This window comes from Callospermophilus lateralis, chromosome 15 (genome assembly GCF_048772815.1).
Source record: "Callospermophilus lateralis isolate mCalLat2 chromosome 15, mCalLat2.hap1, whole genome shotgun sequence".
Lineage (NCBI taxonomy): Eukaryota > Metazoa > Chordata > Mammalia > Rodentia > Sciuridae > Callospermophilus > Callospermophilus lateralis.
In genome coordinates, this window is record NC_135319.1 from 48234100 (window position 1) to 48259023 (window position 24924).

Here is a 24924-nt window from a genome sequence, read left to right on the forward strand (position 1 = left end):
ACCTCCCAAATAGTTCTACCAACTCATCTTCCAAACCTATACTTTCTCTTTTGGAGAGTTCATCCAAGCTCCTTCTGTTTGGGACTCTGTAAGGACCTGGTTCCTACATCTATGAGGTCTGCTTCAACCTCTTCTCAGCTGCTCCTTCTCCACCCTCTGCTTATGGGGTCTTCCCTTATGGATGGCTCTCTGCCTCTTCTACTCTGGATGCATGCAGCAAATTTCCCAGATGTCTGCATTGGGTCATTCGCCTTGCAGTCCTCTTTTCTTCTTTCTAGTCCTCTGTATGGCCCTGCCCTTAAGGTCTGAATGAAGCATAACTTTCACAAGGAACCTTTTCTTATAACCTATAGCCTGATACCAACACCCAGCCCTGCAACCCCAGCCAAGCGTCCACAGCCACTATGATCCATGACCATATTCACTGCTCACTATTTTCACATATTCAAAAAGTATTTATAGAACACCTGTTTTATGCAATATGCTCTTCTTCATATATGTGTGTCTTGTGTTCCTAGTTAGGCAGGTGTGTTAGCTTTCTCTAAAAGTTTTACCAGACAATGAGCAATCGGTGGCTACTCAATAAATCTCCATTAGCTGTTACTGATTAACATCACCTGTACTACCATATACCAGATGGTCCTGTCTTTAGCCTTGCGATGCTGTCTCTCTACTGACCTAACTCCTAAGCCCTTCTTGCTGAAGCACTTCAAACCATAGCACATCTCCCTTGTTCTAACTCCTGCCATTACTGTAAGGTGGTGCTGTCTCTAAAGGCTCTATGTGTTTCTGGTATCGGTTGGATTATAGGAGGACCTATACTGTACTCATCCCGCTGTCCTGTCCCATTTCCTTTCCAAATATTTACTAAATGGTTACTGAGCAATGGCTACCTGATTACTTGGCAGGATGTTTTAATAACAGGAATCCATACCTGGCACTTCTAGACTAATAATCATGCTATACAATTTGTTGATGGCCTATCTCATGTTCTTATATTATTAATGCCCAGGAAATAGTATAATTGGAAGATGTTTTTAAAAATATGTAAAAACCTATTCCTTCCTCTTAGTTTTCTTCATGGATCTGTGGCTGACATTCTAATAATTAAATAGTGCAGGACATCTGTGTTCATATGCCCCACAACAGGGAGCAGAGTGTGCACATGGTGAGTGATCAGCATGGATGCACAGCCCTTAGGACTTCATGCTACTGAAGGAATGCTGAGCCACAGAGTCCACACTTTCTCTGAGATGTCCAGACATAACCAATATCTCAATTTTCAACCTAAACAATGCACAGGCTCTTTGTTTAAAACCTTTATTGGCTCTCTATGACTTTTAAAATAAACTCTATAAACTTTTTAGTTTGGCCCTTGAACTACTTGTCCTTTCCATCAGGTCTCATTTTAGTTTTTATTAGCTCCCCTACACACTTATCAGTGTGGACAAAGTGGTCTAGCTAGTGGTCTTGAAATCACATTCCTACCAATGCACTATAGCCCATTAATCCTTCTCCGTGAAAAATACTCATAATCTACATCTTTACAGTCCGGTTTCCTATTTTCCATTGAAATACCTCCAAATCTCATCAAACATTATATTCCTTGCATTCTTCCAAGCCCACAGGTCAATGCAACCTTTTCTCCCTTAAACTCCAAGCTCTAGCTCTTGGCAGCACTTGCATACTCTTGGCTCAGGGTACCATAAAATACTGCCTATACCTCTTTCATTTTGTTCTTTCTTCCCAGTTCTTTAATGTAAGTCCTGAGTTTCCCCTTTAGATAAAGAGTCACAGATCCATTTTCATGCTAAAATTAAGCAACAAAAGAGGAAGTTCTGTAAAGATAGTCAGACTCAGAATTCTTTCTCCAGTCTAGCCATGTGGGACTACAATATTGTGAAACCTTCAAGAATTGAGGGGCTCAAGGGGTTGCTAACTTTGAGCACATAAAGATTTAAACAAGTTCACTGAAAGAATGACAAAGTAGATTCTGTAGTCCATTGAGAAATAAAATTTTAAATTTCTCTGCATTGTCTTATTTTATAACTATAGTGAAATTATTCACAACTGGTACTACATGGGCAGCAAGTAATCAGGATGGACTCTACTTGAATAATCAGCATGGCCACACTAATACAAATCAGCTAGAAATCATTTCTAACTATGACTCTCTTATAAATAAAGTCAAAGGACTTTATCAGTTCCTTTAATGATGATGGGATTTAAATCTTGAATCATCTCTGGTGGGTAGAAGAAAAATGCTCTTTGGCAACACAGCATGAATAGGAGATGGGTAGGAAATCTTTCGTCAGGAAGTTTAAAAGTGAATTCTCTGTTTATTTTGTTTTCTAAAGAAAGTGGGTCAAGTCCTAATCAGTGAACACTTTTCAAGGGACCTGGTGATTGGTGGCTTTACCATCATTACAAAAGCAACATATAGGAACAGACTAGAAAAGGACAGATTATGTACTGAAATTCAGTGTTCAAGCTGAACACATGTCAAGGTGGCTCACATCCCAATTTAATGAATAGTCTTTTTTCTCTCTTTCTATCTTTCTTCCTCTTCTCAGTCTTTCATTCTTTCAGTGAGGTTCTCTTTGACAATTAAAATGATAGACCAAAATCACAAAGAGATATTTGGTATATTAATTAAAAAAAATCAAATACAGAGGAAATTAAATGAGGAGTAAGATTGATTACTTCCTGAAGCCCAGATCTACATGGGAAAATATAAATAGGAATAATGTCAGGAATTGGAGGAGTCTCAAATCTCTAACCACATACTGGACATTGGAGATGTGGGCTAGAGATGAGGGAATTAGTCAAAACTGGGCCTTGAACCAAGAGACAGGGAAGGTAGGGATGAGATTGAGAATACAACCCTAGAAACAGGCAGAACAATTGGATCAATGCAACTCAGGTGAATTTAAACTTATAATTTTGCATCTTGAATCTAACAGTCTTCCAAACTGAAAAGCATAGGAATGAACCTGACCAGCCTATGTCCAGAGCAGAAAACATATACTATCTTCAGGTCAGGAATTCCACATGGGTGATATAGCTGGATGGACCATCCAACCCTGTACAACCCTGGACAAGATTGACTCCAAGGGGCTGGCCAAGGACAGGCAGCCACTCCTATGATCCCACTCCTATTTTAGATCATGTCCTCTCAGATCTGAGAAGGACCTTGGAGCCATCTCTATGAATTACCTTCATTTTAAGGTCATTGAGACTTGGGAAGCTTAAAATACATTTTCAAAGTTCATAACTAGGTTTATGCAGATGTTGCTCTTGAACCCTGAGACTATCAGTAGGACACATTTGCTTCCCACATGAAAATATCCCTAATTTTATATGGATTCTCATTTGCCCCCTTTCTAACTCCAACCAAGCAGCTATAATTCTTTGTTTATTTGAAGTGTTCTTCCATCAATTTCTTTTTTTATAAAGTATGTCTTAAGATGTCATAACTCTTAGGAGGAAGGCACTCCTGAGTGTTCCCCAACATGCATCAGTCACACTCTTATTTAATGTGTTTTATATTGGTTCAAAACAATATTTTCAAATATAAAATAACTTAGAAAAATAATTATTCGCTCAATGATAAAGGTGATGCTGGTTCAGATGAACTTCTAGGTAGGATTTTGCCTTATAAACAGCCTGTTGGTGAGTCTGACTACCAAGAACCCAAGTTGTACTAGTTTGAGAAAACGGCTTTTCTGGAACCCTGGACTGGGATGGGAGATCAGATCCCTATAGCAAAGACTATGCCAAAAAAGATCACCACTGGCCTCAGGTGGATGTAGGTGGCAAGATAGTCTTTCACAGCACAGATGGATGAGGGCTCAGGGACAAAGAGCTCAACAGACATATAAATCAAGGTATTTCCTTGAGCACCCCAGAGATCTATAGATTTTATTTTTGTTTCCATTTCACTTTCAACTTACCAGGTGCCAATTTTTGTCAAGGGGCCACTACCTATAGATTTTGCCCATACCTCTTTTTTAAAGAAATGCCTGCTTTTGCTTTCTGGCCCAGTGCAATTCATTATCCAAAGGTGAAACAGCATGAACTTATTGCTCTACATTAGAAGAAAATGTATTTCTACCACCTTGGTTTTGGAGGATGCTTGATGAACCAAGGAGCCCTTCACCGTGGGAAGCTATTTTTGCCATTATGGGTTTTTTGTTTTGTTTTTAAAGTTTAGATTCAAATCTCTATACATAAGGGGACTTGACTTGGAGTGGAGTTTACACTTCTGCTTTCAGCCTTCCTAGGTATGAAGGGGCAGGGATGAGGGGATTACATGGAGCACTCTGCCCCATATTCCTCTAATAGAAGATTCTTTCAATGGTTACCCTTGCCTGCCAGAGGAGACCAATGAGCTACAGCACATTCAGAGGTGGTGATTAGGAACAAGAGTGAAATAGAGCCCACTACGGTTCATGAAGGAAAGAAGAGCGTGCACGTGCAAATGTACTAAGGTGACCCCATTGCAAAAATCATTATGTAAAAGAAGGCCTAGCTTTCAGGAAAGCTGTCAATAATCTAGCAGGGGATTGTCCCCAGGAACATGTTTGACTTCTGTTGGAAACCAGGAAATGTTTATAAGCCTGGATATAGTGTGTTGACATCATTTTAGTCTGCTGACTAGTGATTGATTATAAGTAGTTTTTTAACAATCCAATTGGACATACGTTATATTCACAATACTTTTATAGAACTAATTCTACGAAAGGTGACAATAGAGTAACCACAGTCTGACAAGTCACTGCAGGACGATGCCTACGACGTGGAAGCACAACTAGATTGGCTCTGCAGGGAGTGGACAGAGGTGGAAGCTCATTTTGCCTACGTTGGTAATTGGAGTACTCGGTGGACATATGTTTTCATGTGATCTCATTGCTTTGCTCTGATCTGATTTGCACTACCATCACTAGGTACCACAGGGTCATGACCTACAGAGTGAATGGAATAGATATCATGGGACTTTAAAGGAAATTTTGGTTATTTTGGTTAAGTGTCCACAGTTTACATTTTTAAGAAAATTAAAATCACTATCACATTCATGCTTCTCCAGAGACCCTGATGAGCATATGCAAGATGGATAATTTTGAAGTTGAGACACTTGCTGAGTTGTTGGAACAGAACAGTGGTGGTGGCATCTAGACACTGAGCATGCAAATGACAGCAGAGCTCCGAGACATCATGATTGCATCTGATGGCTAGAAAAATCTTTGACCACCGTTTGCAGTGGCTGATACATTTTATTTCATTGCTGGTAATTTTCAAAGGCCTTTTTCTAACAGTCTATGTTAAGTGCATTTGTTGCTTTCCTTTTTGTTGTTATTTTAAAAATCATATTAGCAAGTTTGTGTGTTTTGTCCTAGTAACTAAATCTGAAAAGCCAATAAATAGATTAAAATCTGGTCAAAAGTTGCCTCCTTGGTCATGGAATTTTTCTGGCTTTAAAAAAAAATACTCAATGAGAAAAATGAGTGCCTCTGAGATTCTATTTTTGAAACTACTGCTCATTAGTGTTTACAAACTTTCAGGCTAAAAGCTCTGAGTCTTAGGGTGGGAAAGAAAGTTCACCGGCTGCACCCAAAGTTGAAATTACTTGCTCATGTGGTTTGGAAATATGAAATGAGAAGCAGAACAACACGTAGGAGTCCCCACTACTAGAACAACCAACAGAGCCATGTCTTGAGTGAATCTCAACTTCCACATCCCAGGCAGGCCCAACCTTCCCAGTATAATTGGCTGGCTAATTCTGATCTGGAAATCATAGAAAAGCCGGAAGAAGGTCTTCACTTTAGATATATGAACAGAGGGATGAGAAATACAGAAGGAAAACTAAAACTACAAAAATTTTACTTTCAATTGTGAAAATAAATAAGTTTCCATTTATTAAGAGCTGGTGTCAATGCAGATCCAAATACACACCCATCCAGGAGAGGAGCAGGTCGTTACCTGCCCTCTTTTGTCCTCTTTTCTGGATTTACTAAAATACATGTATACACTGTTGACCTTTTTAAAATTGTTTTAATAATCCATTCCCTTTAATCATAATTAATGGTGATTGTGACCATCATTCTCCTCAAAGAAAAAGAGAGAAAGAAGAGAAATAGGCATCAAGGAGTCTGGCCACTCATTCATTTTGATTTTGCATTTTTTGATATAGGGAAGATATCTGACAATGGGGAAAAAAAGAAAAAAATATATTTTCTTTCTAATAAATAAAAATAATTTAAAATGCTAGAGGCTATACATGACTATTTTAGTATGTTCATTTATAAATGAAATCATTTTCTTTTCCAAAATACATGGAAGCAATATTCAAGGCAGACAAAGAGAAAGATCTGTCTACTTTATTTTCTTGCAATTCTTGCTTATCCTAACGTCTCCACCAGTGAGTCAGCATGTAGAAGGAAGAAAAGTCACATCACCATTTATGAAGTTTGTCAGGCTTTAAAAAAATAGTTCTGGTCTCCTGGGAGTCAACATTCATCTTCAACTTCTCTGATTGGAGGAATCAAGCTGCTTGTGGATTTATATTGGTTGATCTGGTTAGCCATGTGGGTACTCATGGGCTTGATTTGAATGTTTCTGGGATAGGCATTATCCGGTTCATCTGTAAACCATTTCTTTTCTGCTAAAGGGCAAAATGGATAGAGAACAAGAAGGAAAAATGAGAAGCTTAATTAGTCCTAGGGTAAAGCTTTGGAAAGTTCATTGAAAAATGCAAAAGATAATCAATAGAAGCTGCCAGTGAGTAATTGCTGAGAGAGAGAGTGCAGTGTAGGCAGGACCCCAAGACCTGAAACATACCTCTGCTTCCTGTAGCAAGTGAGGAACAAGATGTGCCACTGGGACTAGGAGGCACCATGGGTGGACCTCAGAGAATGAGGAGGGATTGGAAGATGAGCTCTGGTAATGTTCTCTGGAGTTACTTTAGTGGCCTGGAAAACTTTGGCGGGGAGGAGATGCTGCATATATCAGATATCATGTACAGACATTGTGCCTGAGGAAAGATCTGTGCATTGTCTATTGGACGGAGCAGAGGGATATCATCCCTGCTGCAGAGCATTCCCATTTCTAGAATCTTCTGCAGCATTGCCTCTTCCCAGCCTTTTGTTTATAAAAAGCCGACAGAAAGGCATATGCCAATTATATTCCTTCTGTTTCTTTTGCAGCCACCTTTGGGGTTCGCAAAGGAAGCCCACAGAATTTGCTGGCCAATGAGAGTGAAAAACCAGAATAGCAACCAGTGTTTTAAACAATATTTTGGGATAGCTTTTGTTTCAAGAATGCGAACTCTGTATTGGTATAAAGTTATGAAAAGGGTTCCAAGTGGCACCATCTTAACCAACTCTAATAATCCAAGCCATCAACAAGGGAGCTGGATGAAGTCTTGGCATCTAATTTCCACCCTAAGCACAGGAGTGGAGACTGCTGAGTCAGGGTGCTGGGGGCTGGGGTGAAAGGAAAAGTGGCCTAGCGTCTTCTTAGCAGAGCCCTGCAATTTTCACAAAACTCCACTCTCATCCCCGCCTCTTTCTAGGATTGAAATATTCTGGGAAACTGGCCATGCGGATAGATAGGAAGGGACTGGTCAAATGGGACGTTCTAACATGGGGGAATCTTATGCTTCATTTTAGTGGCTTAGGGAAAGGAAAGTAAAAGGGAAAAGGCTTTCAGGCACACTCACTGCTTTGGAGACAATGGCCTCTCCCATTTCCTCCTCTGCCTACAGAAAAATTCGCAACTGCCTTCTCAGTGGTTCTGGACTAATATGTCAACAAAAATGGCTACTGGCTTGGCGTGTGGTGTGTGTGTGTGTGTGTGAGTGTGTGTGTGGGTGTGTGGGTGTGTGTGCGTGCGCTTGACTGATAGTTTATAAATTCAGCATCTACGATCAGCTCATGGCCACTCTGCTCACTTCTCCTTGGTCCACACTCTTGGTATTTCCAGTGTGCTGAGCCCTGGCGGCCATCTCTGGAGCTGGGGTGTGCCTGGGTAAAAGCCTCACTCCCCTTTGTTCAACAGCTCAGTTTACCCCTCAGGACACTTGCTACCTCTTGCATCGTTCTCCCCACACCCCCTCCTGCTCTGGCTCTCTCACCTATTATAATTAAGTTCACTTTGATTTGAACAGATTGGACGATAGGAATTCATAATGCTACATCCTCACAGTGAAGCTAACTGATTAAGTGCTTTAAATTATTCCCCCTGACAGAATGATAAAGTTACAATCTGTTCTGAGATGATCTACAGCTTGCCAGACTCCTACAGCTTCTTTCTACATTCATTTATCTTTTTGTCAAGCAGAGTTTTTTTTTTTCCTAAGCTTCAATTCCATAGATCTTTTAAAGTCATCAGCACATCTGAATTATTAATGAGGCTTTAGAGGCAAGACTCCTGATGGGCTGGTTAAAAAAGGTTGTATAGAAATCCAGGACTGTGTACACATCAAAATAATTTCAGCTCCATTTAAAAAACCATTTAGTTCAAGTGTGACATAGATGAACCATTATGCATTTGTGGAAACCAATTTTTTGTGATCTACGATTAAACTAACCTTTCAGAGAAGAGTAAAGTGTGATGGTTATCATGTTTTAAAAGCATTGCCAGGCCTCTGAAACAATTTCAAACTACGACTTTTTCAAATGGTTTATGTGTAAAGATGATGTTTGGAGTTGAGTCTGGTGTTTGCGCTCTGTTTTCCTGAGCTGCCGTTGGCTGTGGCTGTCCTGTTATGTGAAGTGATTTTGTAAGGGGATTTAGTGCTAGGTTGGACATGCCAGGTCGGAAGAGTGAACTCTGCTGATGGAAACGAGGAGGTCTTTTGGGTGAAAGACCTAAGACAGCTGCAATTTGCTGAAATTTTTACAACTGCTGCAGAGAATAATTGTTCAGAATTTAGTCTTTACAGTTCAATTCAAAGATGGCATTTTGGCCTTTCACCGCAGAGAGAATATCAATTTCCTTCTGCTGCCTGCAAGAAAGAGAGCATTATTTCTCCATTTAAGCTTCTTCTCTCTTTCTTTTTAAATGTCTTGCCTAAAAATAAATAAATAAATAAAATATAAACAAAGTAGCCCCTGTGTTTGACCCTGCGGGCGATGTGAAAGCCCCTCCCAGTCAAGAGGTGAATTTCTCTATGCCTGAGAAACAGCTATTTCATTGGGATGATTTTAGGATGTAAGTGTGTGTGTGTGTGTGTGTGTGTGTGTGTGTGTGTATAGATTTTTGGTTAGAATGGATGCTGAGGAAATTGAATGTCTGGTGGCAAAGGTCCTTCATGAAGACATGCCTCCTCCCCCAGAAGAGCTTCAGAAGAACGTGTGTGGAAGTGGGTGCCAGCTACTCGGCTTCAGTGGACAGTGCATTGAGTATGACAGTGACAGTTTGGCTTATTGAATCTTGCCTTCCAAAGAAGAAACTCTACCTACAGAATTGTCCACATGGAAGAGGACTAAGATGAGGAGCTCAAGTAAGGCCTGACATGGTCAAGAATAAATCCAAATCCCTGAGTTTTTCTCCACTCTCTGCCTTTTCCCATGTGCCAGGAAGATCCCTGGGTGCTTCCTTTCATCTCTGAGGGCAATTGACCTGGTTGTGAGGGCCACCTTATTGCCAGAAGAAAATAGTGCCACCTGTCAATAAGCTTCTCGAGGATGAGATGGACGATGTCATCACTCTCAGTTAGATGTGTGACCTGCCAGGAGCTTTCTCTCACAGGTGGTTAATGGAGTTAGGGAGGGAATTGCATCTCCCAGTTACTGTCAAGTGGACTGGCATAACCAAAATGAAGTTGGGACAATAACTGATAAAATGTCAAGACCTTTGATGAAAAGATGCCTCAGAGGACACACGGTAATGGTCACCAACATGACCACTGGGAGAAGACACCTCTTCAGACTAGCTATTCCAGAAGCTGTCCACCATGGACACTCCATGAGGAGCTGGCAGGAAAAAGGTGTCAGGGAGCAGGTGAAAGTCAAGTGGACCTGGCTCTCACACAAGCTAGCTGCATGGCTCTGAACAAGTTATTGTGTTGTTTATCTCAGCATCATTTTTGTGCTGCAGAACAGGGTGGAAGCTATAAACTTGCCAAAGTTATCATTAAGATCAATGGAACTGGTGTCCACAAAGCCCTCCCCACAGGCCCAGCTACATGGTAAGTGAATGTGAGATGCTAAGGCTGGGAACATTTTCAAGAATGTTAGGGACATGTTATGACAGTGGCCAGCTTCACAGACTTTCATGTCCTGCAGATTCTATACCTGTCCAGTAGAGAGTCTGGCAGCACCTCCGTCTGGGCTGAGGGAGAAGAGTGAACATGTTAATATGCATGAAGTCTAGAGAAGAGTGCCTGGCTCCTGGCAACCACTGGGCATCAGCTTTTGGCATAAGGTTGGCACTAATGAGTACTGTCAGTGATGGAGGAGGAGATAAGGACGGGTTGTATCTTTTGGATGTGATTACAAATGAAGTCTTCAGCAGATAATCTGGGGTAGAGAAATATGGTGTGCAAATTGGGGTGCTAGCCTGATGAATCTGGCTTGTGGCCACAGAGATGACACAGGAGGATTTGATGGGCAGCCATTTGGAAGGTGAAGGAGAGGAAGGGGTAACCTGTGTTATGTGGGAGTGTTCAGGGCTGTAACACTTCTGAGGTTTCTCTGTCTTTGAAATATTGACTTTCAGGTGACAGACACCCTTCCCCACCAGAGAGCCATCTGTATCTCCTATCACTAGTGTTATCCCTGAGAACACAGGGTTCAAAATAAGGTCAGGGCTTCCTACTGCCATACAACTGCATGTCCACCAAGAACCTGAGGAGTGGGCTATGGAGAGGAGGCTGAGCTGCTTGGAATAATACCAGCAGCAGAGAAAGACACAAGCTGCACAGTGAACCCTCTGCTGGCTCTGTGGGTTGTCAGCGCTGTGGGATTTAGTCTTTTCACAGAACTATTCCCCAAGGAAGACTGAAGAAAGAGGGAGACAATGACACAGCAAAGGCATTTGGAATAATTGGCCCTCTCCTTGGTGCACCACAAGCTGGGGTTTACAGAGCAAAGACATGGAAGGAAAAGATTCCATCTGGATGGCGATAACGGTGGAGAACTATAAGGGCTAACAAGGCAATCCAACTTCAAGGGCAACGCTGTACAGCTTCACAGTTCACACTGCTGACAGGCAGTCTGGTGCCCTTCCCCTGCCTACCTTACTGATGCCGCCCCCCAATCCACCCCCCCACACCTTCTTTCCTCTGCCTGGGCAGAACATGGCTATTTCACAGAGATGAAAAATTGTCTACCAAAAAGAGAGCATTTTCTGTTTATCTTATTTCTCTGCAATTGTCCATGATGACTCTATCTGTCTCTTTTAACTCACAGTCTAATTCTGCCATGCACTGAGCAGAGCCAACATCCCCTTCCCAACTCTCCTCTCTGGCCCTTGGTCCGGTTGAAACCCTGAGGGCAGACCCTTCACTCTTTGCTCTCGGGTGACAGGGAATAATCCCTCTCACCTCTGATGGTTGCAACGAATATGCCATCTCTGCCTGGGAGACAGTCAACCAGTTAGTGACAGGTGCCCACAGCTACTTCTTTATCATGTTATGACAAAGCAGGGAGAGGCTGAAAGAAGCTGATGGAGAATTGATTTTTACCCTGTCTTGACTTCCACAGTCCCTGAAGTTTCTACACTCTCCCGTTTCTCCTTCAAGGAGCCTGTTGCTATAGGAACCTGGCAGGTTGATTTAATTGTCTCTATTGGGATGCAGACACCTTTAGGCTTTTCCCATGCTGAAGAAGAGCCAGTCAAAAGGTTTTTATGGTCATCTGGGATCTTGACAATGCTGCCAACAGGCACAGTCTGTCTTTCCATTCACTGAGCTTACAGGGTTGTTCCCTGTCTTGGAAGTCATACCCAGCTGGAGAAACTGACATGGGCAGAGAAGCATTGTGAAGCTCCTCCAGGCAATCCTTGTAATTTTTTTTTTAAGATAAGCCAAGGGTACAGGGATAAATTATAAAATAGTTAAGGGTATAAAAATCTTTAAGATCGAATTATTTTAAAATACTTATTAAGCAGCTATTATAAGGTTCTGGGTCACAACATTAAATATTCAGAGCAGAGTTTACAACTTCTCCCAGTTAGTGGTAGAAATTTATATGTATAAGAACATATTTGAACTGGTTTGGGGAAGGACCCTGTAGTAGTCGTAAGGGATGTTGATGGCTCTATAGTTCTCAGGGTGCTGAGGCTGACAAAGGTTCCCTGTGTCTCCTATTCTACCAGCTTCCTTAACATTTTCCTCTTTCAAAGAGTTAGTAAATTGGATTGAATGGCTCACACATTATTTTTCTTTTAGAATTGGGCACATCATTGAGTTCCTAGATGTTGTTCTTTTATAATGCATATAATTTCCCTGCTAAGAACTCTTTCCCTTTCTACTCTTACCTATTTGTTTATTTATTTTGGTGAGGAGGGGTGAGGGGACAGGCACAATATGAGACACTTGTATGCCTCCTTCCTAAGTAAACAATGTTCTCCTGAGAGGAAGGGGAAGTTTGGGGACAAATGGAAAACAATGAAGGAGTCTTCACTCTAATAAACAAAGTATAACAGAGAAGTTTCAGCTAAAAAAAAAAAAAAGAAGAAGAAAAAGAGAAAAAGAAGTAGAAGAAAAAGCAATCATGATCCCTTTTCCAACATCAAATATGTTATTATCAATATATGGTCATTTTTCAAGTATCTAACAGTGGGAATTGTGTGTCCAAAGTCCAAGGAAAACCCCCAAATTCCATCTCAGGTCATAGTCTGTTCCCATTCCAGTAATATCAATATCAACTCATCAGAGCTGCTGAAGAATTACACATGGGATACATTTTGCATTTACTTCTATCTGCCCAATTTCTGGTTGGAATTTAACACACCCAAAAGGCAGGTGGCAGGAGACTTGGGTAGTAGTGAGAATGAGTCATCAACCCCAGTTAATGGGGTATGGGCTCTCGAATTGACCAACAGCTGACCAGTTTTAACTGTCATCGTATCTATCAAACATAAAGGAGAACAATGCTTTTGCCATTAATGACCCTCCTGGTTTAAATAAAAGGAGGAGAAAATATTAACAGAGAAGTAAGTTTGCCAAATGGAATAGCTGAGAATGTTTTCCAGAAAAGTTTATCCACTGGCATCATCATTCAATTTGGTAGTTTTTGCCAAGATAAACACAGAGATGTGAACAGACTGATGGGGGCTGGGTTAGGGTGGTGGTAATGGGGGGGAGTGGAGGAAGCTGGGTGTTTCAATGGGAAAGTGCTTTTGAACTTGGAGCAAGGTACCAAGGTGGGCAGGGAGGCCACGTGCAGATTTGAAGGCAAGCCAAATGGAGAGAGGTCCCCCCAAATTACCCAACCCCAAACCCAGTAACACCAAGACAAACTCTAAGGAATCTAGCCATAGCAGCCGCACAGCCTCATTGCGCTGAGCAATTAAGAAGGTGAAGGAAGAAAGAGAAGGAGGGGGAAAAGAAGGAGAGGGGAAAAGGGCTTGGGGGGGAGGGGGTCAAAAGCAAAACAAAATAAATAAAAACCACAAACAGAACAATATAAATAAAAATAAACAAACCAATAACAGAATAAAATTTTTAACTCCTTTTTTTTTTTTTTAATTTCACAAAAGTTTTCACAAGGACAACGTTATAGAAGAAAACCCCCAGCAGTGGCTAGGTCATGCAGAACCATTAATTGTCATACCTTGGCCCATTCTATTCATCCTTGTTGCACTTTAGAGAGAGAAGTAAGCTATGTGAGTTTTACAATGCTTTTAAACTGTCATATTTCCTGTTGAGCACTTTAACTGGCACATTCTTATAGTTATAAATGTTCTGAGGGTGTAACTTTATAACCTCCTTTGCAAAGAATTCATGAAGAGTTCTTCATGATCCCAAACTAGGGGATATGTATATATAGTTATATATATATATATGTGTATATATATATATATATATATATATATATATATATATAGTTATATATAAACAGATAGTTATACGTAACATATAAATCAAAATGTATAGGGACAAAATCATTTGAAAAAAAATTCTTCCACTCATAGCCCTTTTTAATATACATGTATACAGTTTTCCCCCACCCCATCGCTGGTTTAAATGCTGTTCTGCCCCTGTCTTTGATGCGGGGAGGTAGAGGTTCTGGCTGAGCCTCACCATTTTGTCAGTAAAAGTGCTTGTCAATCCACACAGCAAGCAAATCTCCAAAACTATCATGCTGGAAGGGGCAGGGGATCCAAAATCTAAACCCCAAACATTCACCATAAAAACACCTTTTCAGAGATGGTACAGTTGTGACATTTGTCTTCTCCTTTCTACCCCTATTCTAGTCAATGGATTTTTGTTTTTTAAGTAAAAAGCTCAAATAGGTTTATATCAGCCAAGAGCCAGACCATCCATAGGAGAATTTGGTTGTGGTAGAGTTGGCCAATTTTTAAGAACAACTTCATTGCCTAAAGTGTGATGTGCAAGCCTAAAACATCTGACAATTTTATGTTGGAAGAAGGATATTTCTCTTCCTTTCCCCCATGCTTTCTGTTTTTTTTTTTTTTTTTAAAGAAAGAAAACAAACAAAAAATTGTAACTGTACCAAAATGTGTTTGGCTCACTGTTGTACTTTTCTTATTCCCCATCTTGTAATGACAAGGAGCAGCTATTATTGTCACCCACCTGCCTAAGTGAATTGGCTGTTAATGAACTGGAGGATGAGGAATTTATCCCTACCATCTTTATGTTTGGGGATAGCCAACATCATGCAGCTATGCCAACAATGTTAGGTGGCCACTGGCTTTTGTCTTTGTTGAGGCCAAGGTGGCTTGATCCTTCTGCATCTTAATTTATTTAGCATGTCATTTCCAACAAAAACATTCTCTGCTGCTGGGTTTTTCTCCCTCTCACTCCACTATCACCCCAGCCCTCGCTCCTACCTGGCATTGGGGTTCTTGCTAACCAAACAAAGGGGAGTAAAAAGGTCCCCTGAGAATGCATGGAAAAATACTTGCTCTTTCCTGAGCATTATTTATTCTGTACATAAGGTAAGTAATTCACCTTTTAAAAGATGTAAAAGTCCCAGGAAGGCAGTTTTTAATGACTTACATCTGATATTTATGATACATATGGCTTTTCATCCCAAATGTCAAAAGTGAAAGAAAAAAATAGCTATTCATATGGCAGCATAAGGAGACAGAATAACAATTTAATATGCAATCAAACCTCTTTTCACTTAAATGACTAGAATTTGATACATCCACAAGTGGAATACTACTCCTTTCCTCTGTATTAACATTAGAAATGTTCATATGAATTCCCAAAGGAAGCTTCTAGCTCTGGGACAAAAGGCCTTGGTGAGTAACTCAAAAAACCTCCAATGCTTTCTTGCAACAAGCAGCTGCTTAATAATCATCTACACAAACCATGACAGCTTTTCAGATGCTTCCCGATACTTCAGCCCAGAGAGTGGAAACAATCGATACGTTTTCATTGCTTTTTGGTTGCTTGCTTCAAATAAACATGTGCTAACTTATTGTGTGTGTACAAAAAAAAAAAAAAAAAAAAAAAGAATGAGCGAACAAAAGGAAAACAAACAAAAAATCAAAACCCAAAGCACCCTGATAACCCTGATAAATCAGAACAAACTTTTCTTGTATATGAAATAAACTTGCTTTGCCTAACCGACTTTGATCACAAGTGCTCCTTTCTAATCTGTGAACTCATTTCTGCAGTGAGCTATTTATGTCTGGAGCATGCCTTTGGGTTATTTTTCCCCTAGAATCATAAATAACTTTTGGTCCGTCTGCTTATTTGCTGTTGTGCTCAAGGGTTTTATGGTGGTGAAATAAAAATGACAACCACATGCACACTATCATACATATGCAAATATGTGTAAAAAAAGGGAGGGGGAGGACTACAGGGGAAAACAGGGAAAGTTACTTTGTTGGAAACACCAACTGGGGAAATGAGTGGCAGATACAGTTTCACACATGGTGGCGGTGGATACACATATCAAAGCCGCTCTTCCTGCACGTACTTCTGTTTGTCCCGGGACTCCCTGGACTTGGGCCGGTTCTGCCGGTTTGCTGTGGATGGGATGGAGTGAACAGAGGAGCTCTTCTTGCTGGAGGACTGCGATGAGTGGGAGGAATGGGACAGGCTGGCCCGGGACTGGCCGGCGTTGTGGTCAAACTGCATTAAGCAGAAGATCAGGTCCGTCGGCACAAGCTCGAACTCATACGGGGGGTTGGTGATGACATACCTGGACAGGGAAAGCAGAGATGTCACAGCCTGAGGGTGATCTGGTGGAGAAGTCCAGACCCCTTGAGCCCAAAAGCATTGCCTGCTGCTCAAGTTGACCAGAGGATCTAAGAGCTGTACTTGCAGTTGATCTAATACCTTCAAATCTGCTTCCAAGTTCAAAAAAATTGTTCTCTGTTTAGCTTATCAGAGGTAGCCATATCCACAAGCCCAGGCAGACACCAAATTAGAACAGGTAATGGAAGAACAAAACTGTGCTTGTTATGGCCAGAAGAGGTCAAGTTTCACTTCTAATTCTGAGTAACCCAAATGCAGCAGAGGTCACAGACTGCACTGCAACTTTCTTTCTAGAATTTCCTGACAATCTCAGGCATACTTCCCAGGAGCTTGCGCTACCATTGCCTAGGGTCTCCTTAGACCATTCTCATCTTTGAAAAATCAACTTGGTGGGAGTTTTACTGCAAATATAAAAGGCCTTCCTGCCTGCCTGTCAACTCTGTTTCATTGCTCTCCTCCATCAGACTCCTCCAGTCCACATCAGAATGACTGCAATAATCATTATGGTTCCTCTAAAGCAGCCATCTCAGACTATGGTTCCCAGGAAAGGCAGGTCAGCACCACCTGGAAAGCACTGCAAAATGCAAATTCTTTAGCAACCCCCACCCAGATCTCCTGAATCAGAGAGTGAGGCCCAGCAATTTGTTCTTAATAAGCTCTGTCGGTGATTCTCAGGCTCCCTAAACTTTGGGAACCCACTTTTCTACCCCAGTTGTCAAGTCTGGCTCTACACTATAATTCCTGGGCATTCACTATATAAAAATATATATATATATATATATATATATATATATATATATATATATATATATATATATATTAAAGTTTGAATGCATTTATGTTTTCCCTGGAGTCAGAGTAGTTTTTATTTTTTTTTTAATTTTTTATAAGTTTTTTTGCTTTTTTTAAAGAGAGAGAGAGAGAGAGAGAGAGAGAGAGAGAGAGAGAGAGAGAGAGAAGAGAGAATTTTTTAAAATATTTATTTATTTTTTTTTAGTTTTCGGCGGACACAATATCTTTGCTTGTATGTGGTGCTGAGGATTGAACCCGGGCCGCATGCATGCCAGGCGAGCGTGCTACCACTTGAGCCACATCCTCAGCCCCTCAGAGTAGTTTTTAAAAGCTCTCTGGGTGATTCTAAAATACAGGGTTGTGAAACAACTCCACAGCATTGTTTCTTGGGGTGTATTATGCAAACTCATTGATTTGGTTAATTCTAGGATGCACTCCTAGTTTTTGCCAGCTATGTTTATTTTAATGCATATAACTAGCACACCTAAACTGTTGTGTTTTTTGCTTAAGATAATGTTATACACTCTTCTTCAAATTAAATATATGAAAATGTAAAAGAGAGTCAATTAAAAATATATGAAACAAACATAGAGGATTCTAAGATACAGCCAAGAATCTTTCTTAAACACTGGCAATGTGAAGTATCTCTATGTTAGCTACCAACAGAGTTGATTCCATTAGCTGGAGTTTGAGGGAGATGCCTCTGTTCTGATTTTTGTGACTGGATGACAACTATTTTAAAAAATGTGAGTTCTTTCCACAATGTCTTCACATCCACTATTAAGTAAAGAAAAATGTTTCCCATAACTTCCAAACTAAGTGTCAGATTTTATGTGGGAAGGGTATTTTGCCTGTGGAGAGTATGTATGCATCCTTTGCCTACATGTTAGGGGACAGGGGAGAAGAGGGCACCTGTGTGTCTGTATCAGGTGGGCCAGCAGAGTGGGAGGACACTCACCTCTTCGTGCACTGACTAGGGGTGCTGAGGTGGGCATCTCTGAGCCGGTAAATTCCAAAACAAAGCATATTATATGTTTTCAGAGCTTTGCAGAACAGATCGCCGTAACAACCACCATCCTGGGAAAACAGAGAGAAAAATCATTTTTATGTGCTTGGAAGTTAAGGTCCAGGGGGGAAAGAGTCTTTCCATAAAAGCTTGTTTTGTCGTCCCATGAAGCATAGGGTCTGGGCCAAGGGACTTTGGCTGAAGAAGTCACACAGTTGACTGCCTACAGCTGAAAAGGGTAATTTTAGGGTCAGATAATAGTGGGTATTTCTTCTGGAGTCCCTCCCCTTTTTCCATCTGTAGCAATGGAGCTCTAAAGAGATTATGCCTCTCCCTTGAGGGTGTAAAGCTGAAGGTCTCCAATGTATGTTCAACTGAGAAGAAACCAGCTCTGCAAAACAGTGATTACGTTTTGCCCCCAGCTCAGCCGTGGCAACTGTGATTGGACCCCATGTTGTCAAAACTGCCCAAGTGATAATGGAAATCACAGCGAGGGGAAAAGACCCCAACAGGTCCAATGGTGAGAGACTCTTTCAGGTAAGGACTGTGTGAAAAGCACAATTTGCAGACCTCAGAGATGGCAAGGGGGAAGAGAATGTGTTTCCCCAGGAGCTGGGGGTCTGCAGGCAGAATAACTGGAATTCACAGTTGTAATCAGTTCACAACCACCTTCACATGGTCTGGAGCCTGACTCGGAAAGTGAGAGCAAATGCATTCACTTGGAAACGCTGGCTTCATGCAGCCAGGTGGCTCCAGATGGGCTTTATAGGAAGGACACTGCAGAATGGCTTCACTTAGCAGAAAGGGACTGTATTTATCCTTCCTATCTCTGGAATTTCCATAGGAACAACATATTAGAGAATAAAAGTGGGGCCCAATCTTACCAATGTTTACAGTCTCCATCCTATTTGAATGTATCAGTAAATAAATGAGAAGTAACAAGTCACTAGTTATGGAAGTGTCCTTTCAAAACAAAAACAAAACAGTCTAACTGAAGTCCCAGACCCTTACAAACTAAAATATGGTACAAGTACTAGACATTGATATTTTAGAAAAAAACTAAAAATGCTTTTCTTGACTCCTTTTCCACTATTCGACTTTCTGGGCAATACTACTAATTATGCAACAGGTTATAGTTTCCTAAGACTCCTGGCTCCAACCACTCCATGGGGGTGGGTTAGGAATGAGGTGGGGACAGAGTGCACACTCCTGCCAAAGTGCACAGTGCCAGCTGGTGCCTAGCACCCAAAGACAAGTGCTGGTCCCGTCCGTCACAGGGAAGGCAGGGCAGAGGGTGACAGGTGCAGTCTAAGGAAGTATAAGTCCTAGGTTTGAATCAGAAGCATTTAGGATCCACTAGAAACACTGTTTGGCCAGGAGTCTGGATGCACATGGATGCATGAGTGCCTTGAAAACCGCCTGAGGCTCATCAAAAACTCTGATCTTGAGGTCTGGAGCGAGGCATCCCTACGTGCTATTAACAGAGTCAGGGTTCAGTAGCCCTGACTATGCCAGGATCCTGTGGGAAGGTTTCCCAGCCATGGCAGCAGACTGGCATCAACTTGGGTAACAATATCCCTAAGGAAAATACTAAAGTATGAGAAAGCCTAGTGGATTCTGAAGCCAGGGTGCCTTGGTGCAAATTCCTAACAGGGCCAATTCTCAGGCTCTCTGGGGCCTCCTCAGTTGCTTAGAGGGTGTGGAAATAGAACCTGTATCAAAGGGTGGTCATGATTATTAAAATGAATGACTACATATAAGGATCAGTGCTTGATACACAGTAAACCATAGGTCTTTGGTTATTTATAGTAGAGAAGACAAAGTCAGATGTCTGCTTTTTCACTGTTTGACACCAAATTCATTCAGAAAAAGCTTTCCCCAAACACTGTGCTCAGGTGTCCTTTGGGCTGTGAGCTCACCCCTAAATCTGCAAACGGCCCATCCAGCAGAGCCAACTGGGCCACACGACAGCGGTCCCTATTGGCCAGCGTCTGAGGGGTGCTATAGCCCCCTCGAAGTGCATTCTCCTCAGCAATCAGAGCCTCGAGCTCTGGCGTGGCCCCTCCGGTCACCAGGGTCCGTATCAGGGTGAGGATATTGTCATTGAAGTACGTCTGTGGAGAGAGGAGAGGGGAACATCTTCAAGCAAACACCCTAAAGTCACAATAGCCGACATCCAAATCACAACTTCTCTTGGTATCTCCTGTTTAAAGTTCTGACCTGTCTCTTCAGATAATTTTATGTGGGAAGTGAAAAGAGAACAGCCTCCAATTATTCCAGTCTTTTTTTCCTCCTGCTTGGCTCCACCACGAGAGACTGACTTTAAAAAACCAATTCAGAGGACTTCTATTAAAGGGCTAACGTCTGGATAATTGGTGTTTACCATAATTGGTGTTGGTAGGGATGCAGCATCGCCTGGTCTCTGCAATCTATGTGTCTGCTTGGGTACTCTGGACTTGTGTAATTAAATGCAGCCTGCCTGAGCTCTACATGAGGCAGGACTGCCTCCGAGGGCCTGTCCCCCATGTGCCGGAAGGGAGACTGCCTCCCCCCAGAACGGCAAAGCTTCTTTTTGTGTAGGAAGGAGATGCCAAGAGAATCATTAATGCCACATACTCAACAATTTATCCTATGCTTTGATAACAGTCTAACCCAGAAGTCTCCATCAATAAATAAGCCAGATAAATTTATGATGCGTTGAGTATTCTGGTGTGTGTACTTAGGTTTTTGTTTTTAAAATAACCTCAGTAGTCTGAAGCAAACGAGCTTATTAAAGAAGTTTCCCTCTAAGTGTACATTTGTCTCACATCTGAAATATAACAGGTCTGTTGGGAAGAGAACAATGGGAGTTTTAAAAAATTAATAGGACGTCAAATAAGAGAGCTTAAAAAGACATTTGTCACCCAGCCTAATTTGAGAAAAATCTCAGTTAAAGGTGTGCATTCCATTTTTACTGTGAAAGAGGAAATAAAGCAGGCTAAATAAAATCAAAGCAAGTCTTGCCTGTGGCTTTTGAGGATCTATGTAGCTTTGGGAGCAGGTTAGGGAAGACAGATGTATTTCTACTTGACCAGATTCTGGGAGAGTTTCCCTGGCAGAGTGTGGTGGGGAAGAAACTAGGTAAGGACAAGTCCCCATTCCCTCTGAGCCATGCCTGGTCCTATGTCTCAGGGGAGGTGGCCTAATCATTTTGGGTTCCCTTGTTCTCATCTACAAAATAAGAAGGATCGTTAAGATCAAGTTTATATGCAAAGAATTCCATCAGGATTTCTGTGTTAAGATGATAGTTGCTAGTGGGGTTAGATTCATTTTCCTCATTGAAACACTCACAAAAATGCCCAGAGTGGCACAAAATCCCAACTGCAAAGGGAACTAGCAAAGTTATACACAACCCACTAGTCCCTAAAGAGAATTTATATTCCCAGTTCAGATGTCCCCAAGAGGTGGACCAGCAGAACAAGGGTACCTAAAGTAGGAAATGCACCTGGAGTGGTTAAGGGACCTGGAGCGAGGCCATGTTTAATGTTGACTTCACCTCTCAGAAGTTGGTGTCCTTGAAAAGTTATTTAACAATTTTGGGCCTCAGTATCATGATCTGTAAAATGGAATAATTGAGGGGGCTATGAGGACCCTATCACTAAATGTACCCAAGGCACTGAGAACAGGGCTTGGTGCACAGGAAGTACTGGTGGGTGCTCTGAGCCTGGTACCAGAGACGCAGGGCCTTTACTGATGAGAGGAAGAGTCAACCTCATTCACAACCTCCTCTGGATCTCTCAGTCTTTTCTGTTTTGTTTTTTGTTACAGGGACTTCATGGGGGGTGAGGGCTAAGGTCATTTCTTGCCACCCTTGAACCTGTACTTGCAGTCTGCTTCCACTCTCAGGCTCCCTCTAGACTCAGGAACTGAACAGCAGTGGTCCCTGAGGATGGAGTCCTGAGAGGAAGCAGCAGCAGGAGGGGCAGCCAGGGCAGCACTCTGGTGGGGGCTGGTTAGGGATATATATGTGAACATTCCCCAAAGCTTCTAGGGGAAATCCTCTTGCCGACAGTCAGATAACCCATCATTAGAAACAGAAGACCAGTCCTCAGCCCTGTGCCCCACATTAAATTAGGGAAAGTTGGACACAGAACTTTGACAAGGGCCTTTATACTACAATTACCATTCTAGATCAAGACCCAGGGCAGCATTCCAACAAGAAGTAAGGTGGATGGCAGAACACTCAAAACCTTGAATACTGAACAATTGGCCTGTTCTGGCTCAAAAATAGAGGGAAAAAATGAGCCAAAATAAATATTTTTCAAAAGAGAACCATAGTGTTCAAGATATGAAGAAAAAGCATCATTTAGACTGGTGAATTACTTACTAGAAGAAATAAAAGAGAATTTTAAAAAGCATTTATGTAAAAATAAAAATTTAAAAACTTGAATATAAAGCACATATAACAAGAAACAAAAGATAAAATGATGAGAAAGCTAACTTCATATGTCTTATCCTGTTAGGGTCTGTAAACAAGTCAGGATGGCACCTGGCATTTTGCCAGAGGGAGTGGTTTGTGAAGTAATGCCAGCGAGCCATTAAGTGTGGAGATTCCTTATCGATTGACTGCTGTATCTAGTTTATATATATACCCCTCCTGTCCTACAATAAACGGCTCCCACTCCTGCTGTATCAATGTACACAAGTTGCTCATCACCCCCCGCTTATTTTGCTGCAGCCGGACTGCGGCATTATCCAGTTCTTTTTTTGTAAAAGATGGTAAAATTAAATTGGATAGAAGAAACACTTGGAAGAATTAAATTCAATACCCTTTTATAATAAACACTCTCAACAAACTAGAAAGACAACCTCATGAAGGACATGTATGAAAAATTCACATGTATTTAATAATGAAAGACTCTATGCTTTCCCCTTAAGATGAGAAACAAGACAAAAATCTGATCTCATAATTTCTAGTCAACATTGTCTGAGAGGTTATATTTAGGGCTACAAAAAAATAAAAAGTATTCATTTTGGAAAAGAAGAAGTAAAATCATCTCTATTCATAAACAACCTGATATCATACACAGAAAGTCTTCAGATATCCACTAAAAATTATTATAAGTAAGAAAAGAGTTGAATAAGATTGCAGGATATAAAACCAGCATAAAGTAGCTCAGTAGCAGAGCATTTGCCTAGCATGTGTGAGACACTGGGTTTGATCCTCAACACCACATATAAAAACTAAATAAAGGCATGCTGTCCTTCTACAACTATAAAAAAGATTTTTAAAAAATCAATTGTATTTCTATACATTATCGATAAACAATATGAGAATGAAATTAAGAGAAAACAATTTCATTAGAGTAGCATCAAAAATAATAAAACATGTAGGAATAAATTTATCTAAATGGTACAAAACTGGTATACTGAAGTGATAAAATATTAGTGAAAGAAACTAAAGAATATCTAATAAGTGGAAAAGCCTTCCACGTTCATGGATTGACATGATATTATTAAGATAGCAATAATCCCCAAACAATGTACAAAACCAATGTAATCCCTGTCAAAATCCCAGAGAACAGTTTTTGCAGAAATGAAAAATCTGATTCTAAAATTCTATGGAGTTTCAAGAGATGTAAAATATCCAAAGAAATCTTATAAAAAATAAAAACAACAACTAGCAAAGTTGGAGGCCTCACGTGTCCTGACTTCAAAACATACTATAAAACTTCAATAAGTAAGACAGTAGGATTCTGGCATAAGGACAAAACACAAACCAATGGAATAAAATTGAGAGTCAAAAAGTAAACTCATACCACTATGGTGAGATGATTTTCATTGAGAATGCCAAGATCCTTCAATAGAGAAAGAACATAGACTCTTAAACAAATGGTATTGCAACAACTGAGTATCCACATGGAGAAGAGTAAGCTATATTTCCCACCATATGCAAAAAGTAACTTCAAATGGATCAAAAACCTAGATGTAAAAAATATATAAAACTATAATTTTTTATAAGAAAACAGGAGGGAATCTTTATGAACTCTGACTTGGCAACAGTTCCTTAGATATATCTGACACCAAAAATATAAGCTACAGAAGAAAAATAGATAAATTGACTTCAAAAATATTTTAAATATGCCCTTTGAAGGACACTATATACAAAGTGAGAAGACATTGTAAGAATGAGAGAACATTTTTGATAAAGATCCAAAACGCAGCACTGAAAATCTTCTTACAACAAAACAACAAAGGACAATCAAATTGTAGAAATGGGCAAAGACTTGAATAAACTTTTCTCCAAAAAAAAAAAAAAAAAGAAAAAAGATACTCAGCAAGAATGAAGAGTGGCTCAACATTACTAGTTATCAAATGCAAACTGAAATAAAAATGAGATATTAATTTACACTAGGACGGCTGTAATAAAAAAGACATATAATAGCAAGAATTGGTGAAGATGTAGAGAAATTCGAACACTCATACACTGCTGTTGGGAATGTATAATGGTACAGCCACACTGGACAACACCCTGGGAATTCGACTTGTGGTTAAACATTGAGTCACCATATAACCCAGAAACTCCACTTGTATGTATACACCCAAGAGAAATGAAAATATATGCCCACACAAAAATTTCTATAGGGTTGTTCATAGAAGCATTATTTTTGATGCCTAAAACATGGAAACAAAAAAAATTTTCATCAGCTAATGAGTGCAAAAGTAAAATGTGTTATTTCCATACAAT

The 24924-nt window shown here is 40.7% G+C and overlaps 1 protein-coding gene across 2 annotated transcripts in view; it reads right to left on the minus strand.

Moving 5' to 3' along the window:
* Window positions 1–6496: 6496 nt before the first annotated feature.
* Window positions 6497–24924, minus strand: part of Kcnma1 (potassium calcium-activated channel subfamily M alpha 1) — a 702402-nt gene continuing 683974 nt past the window's right edge. The window contains exons 26-30 of one of the 2 annotated variants that reach the window (XM_076834841.1): window positions 20117–20311; window positions 18150–18268; window positions 16119–16343; window positions 13779–13807; window positions 6497–6661 (exon numbers count right to left, since the gene is read on the minus strand). In XM_076834841.1, the coding sequence (XP_076690956.1) occupies window positions 6507–6661; window positions 13779–13807; window positions 16119–16343; window positions 18150–18268; window positions 20117–20311 (723 nt within the window). In that variant the 3' untranslated portion in view covers window positions 6497–6506. Of the gene's footprint in view, window positions 6662–13778; window positions 13808–14144; window positions 16344–18149; window positions 18269–20116; window positions 20312–24924 lie in introns of those variants that run through there. The other variant, XM_076834840.1, reaches the window with a different exon arrangement.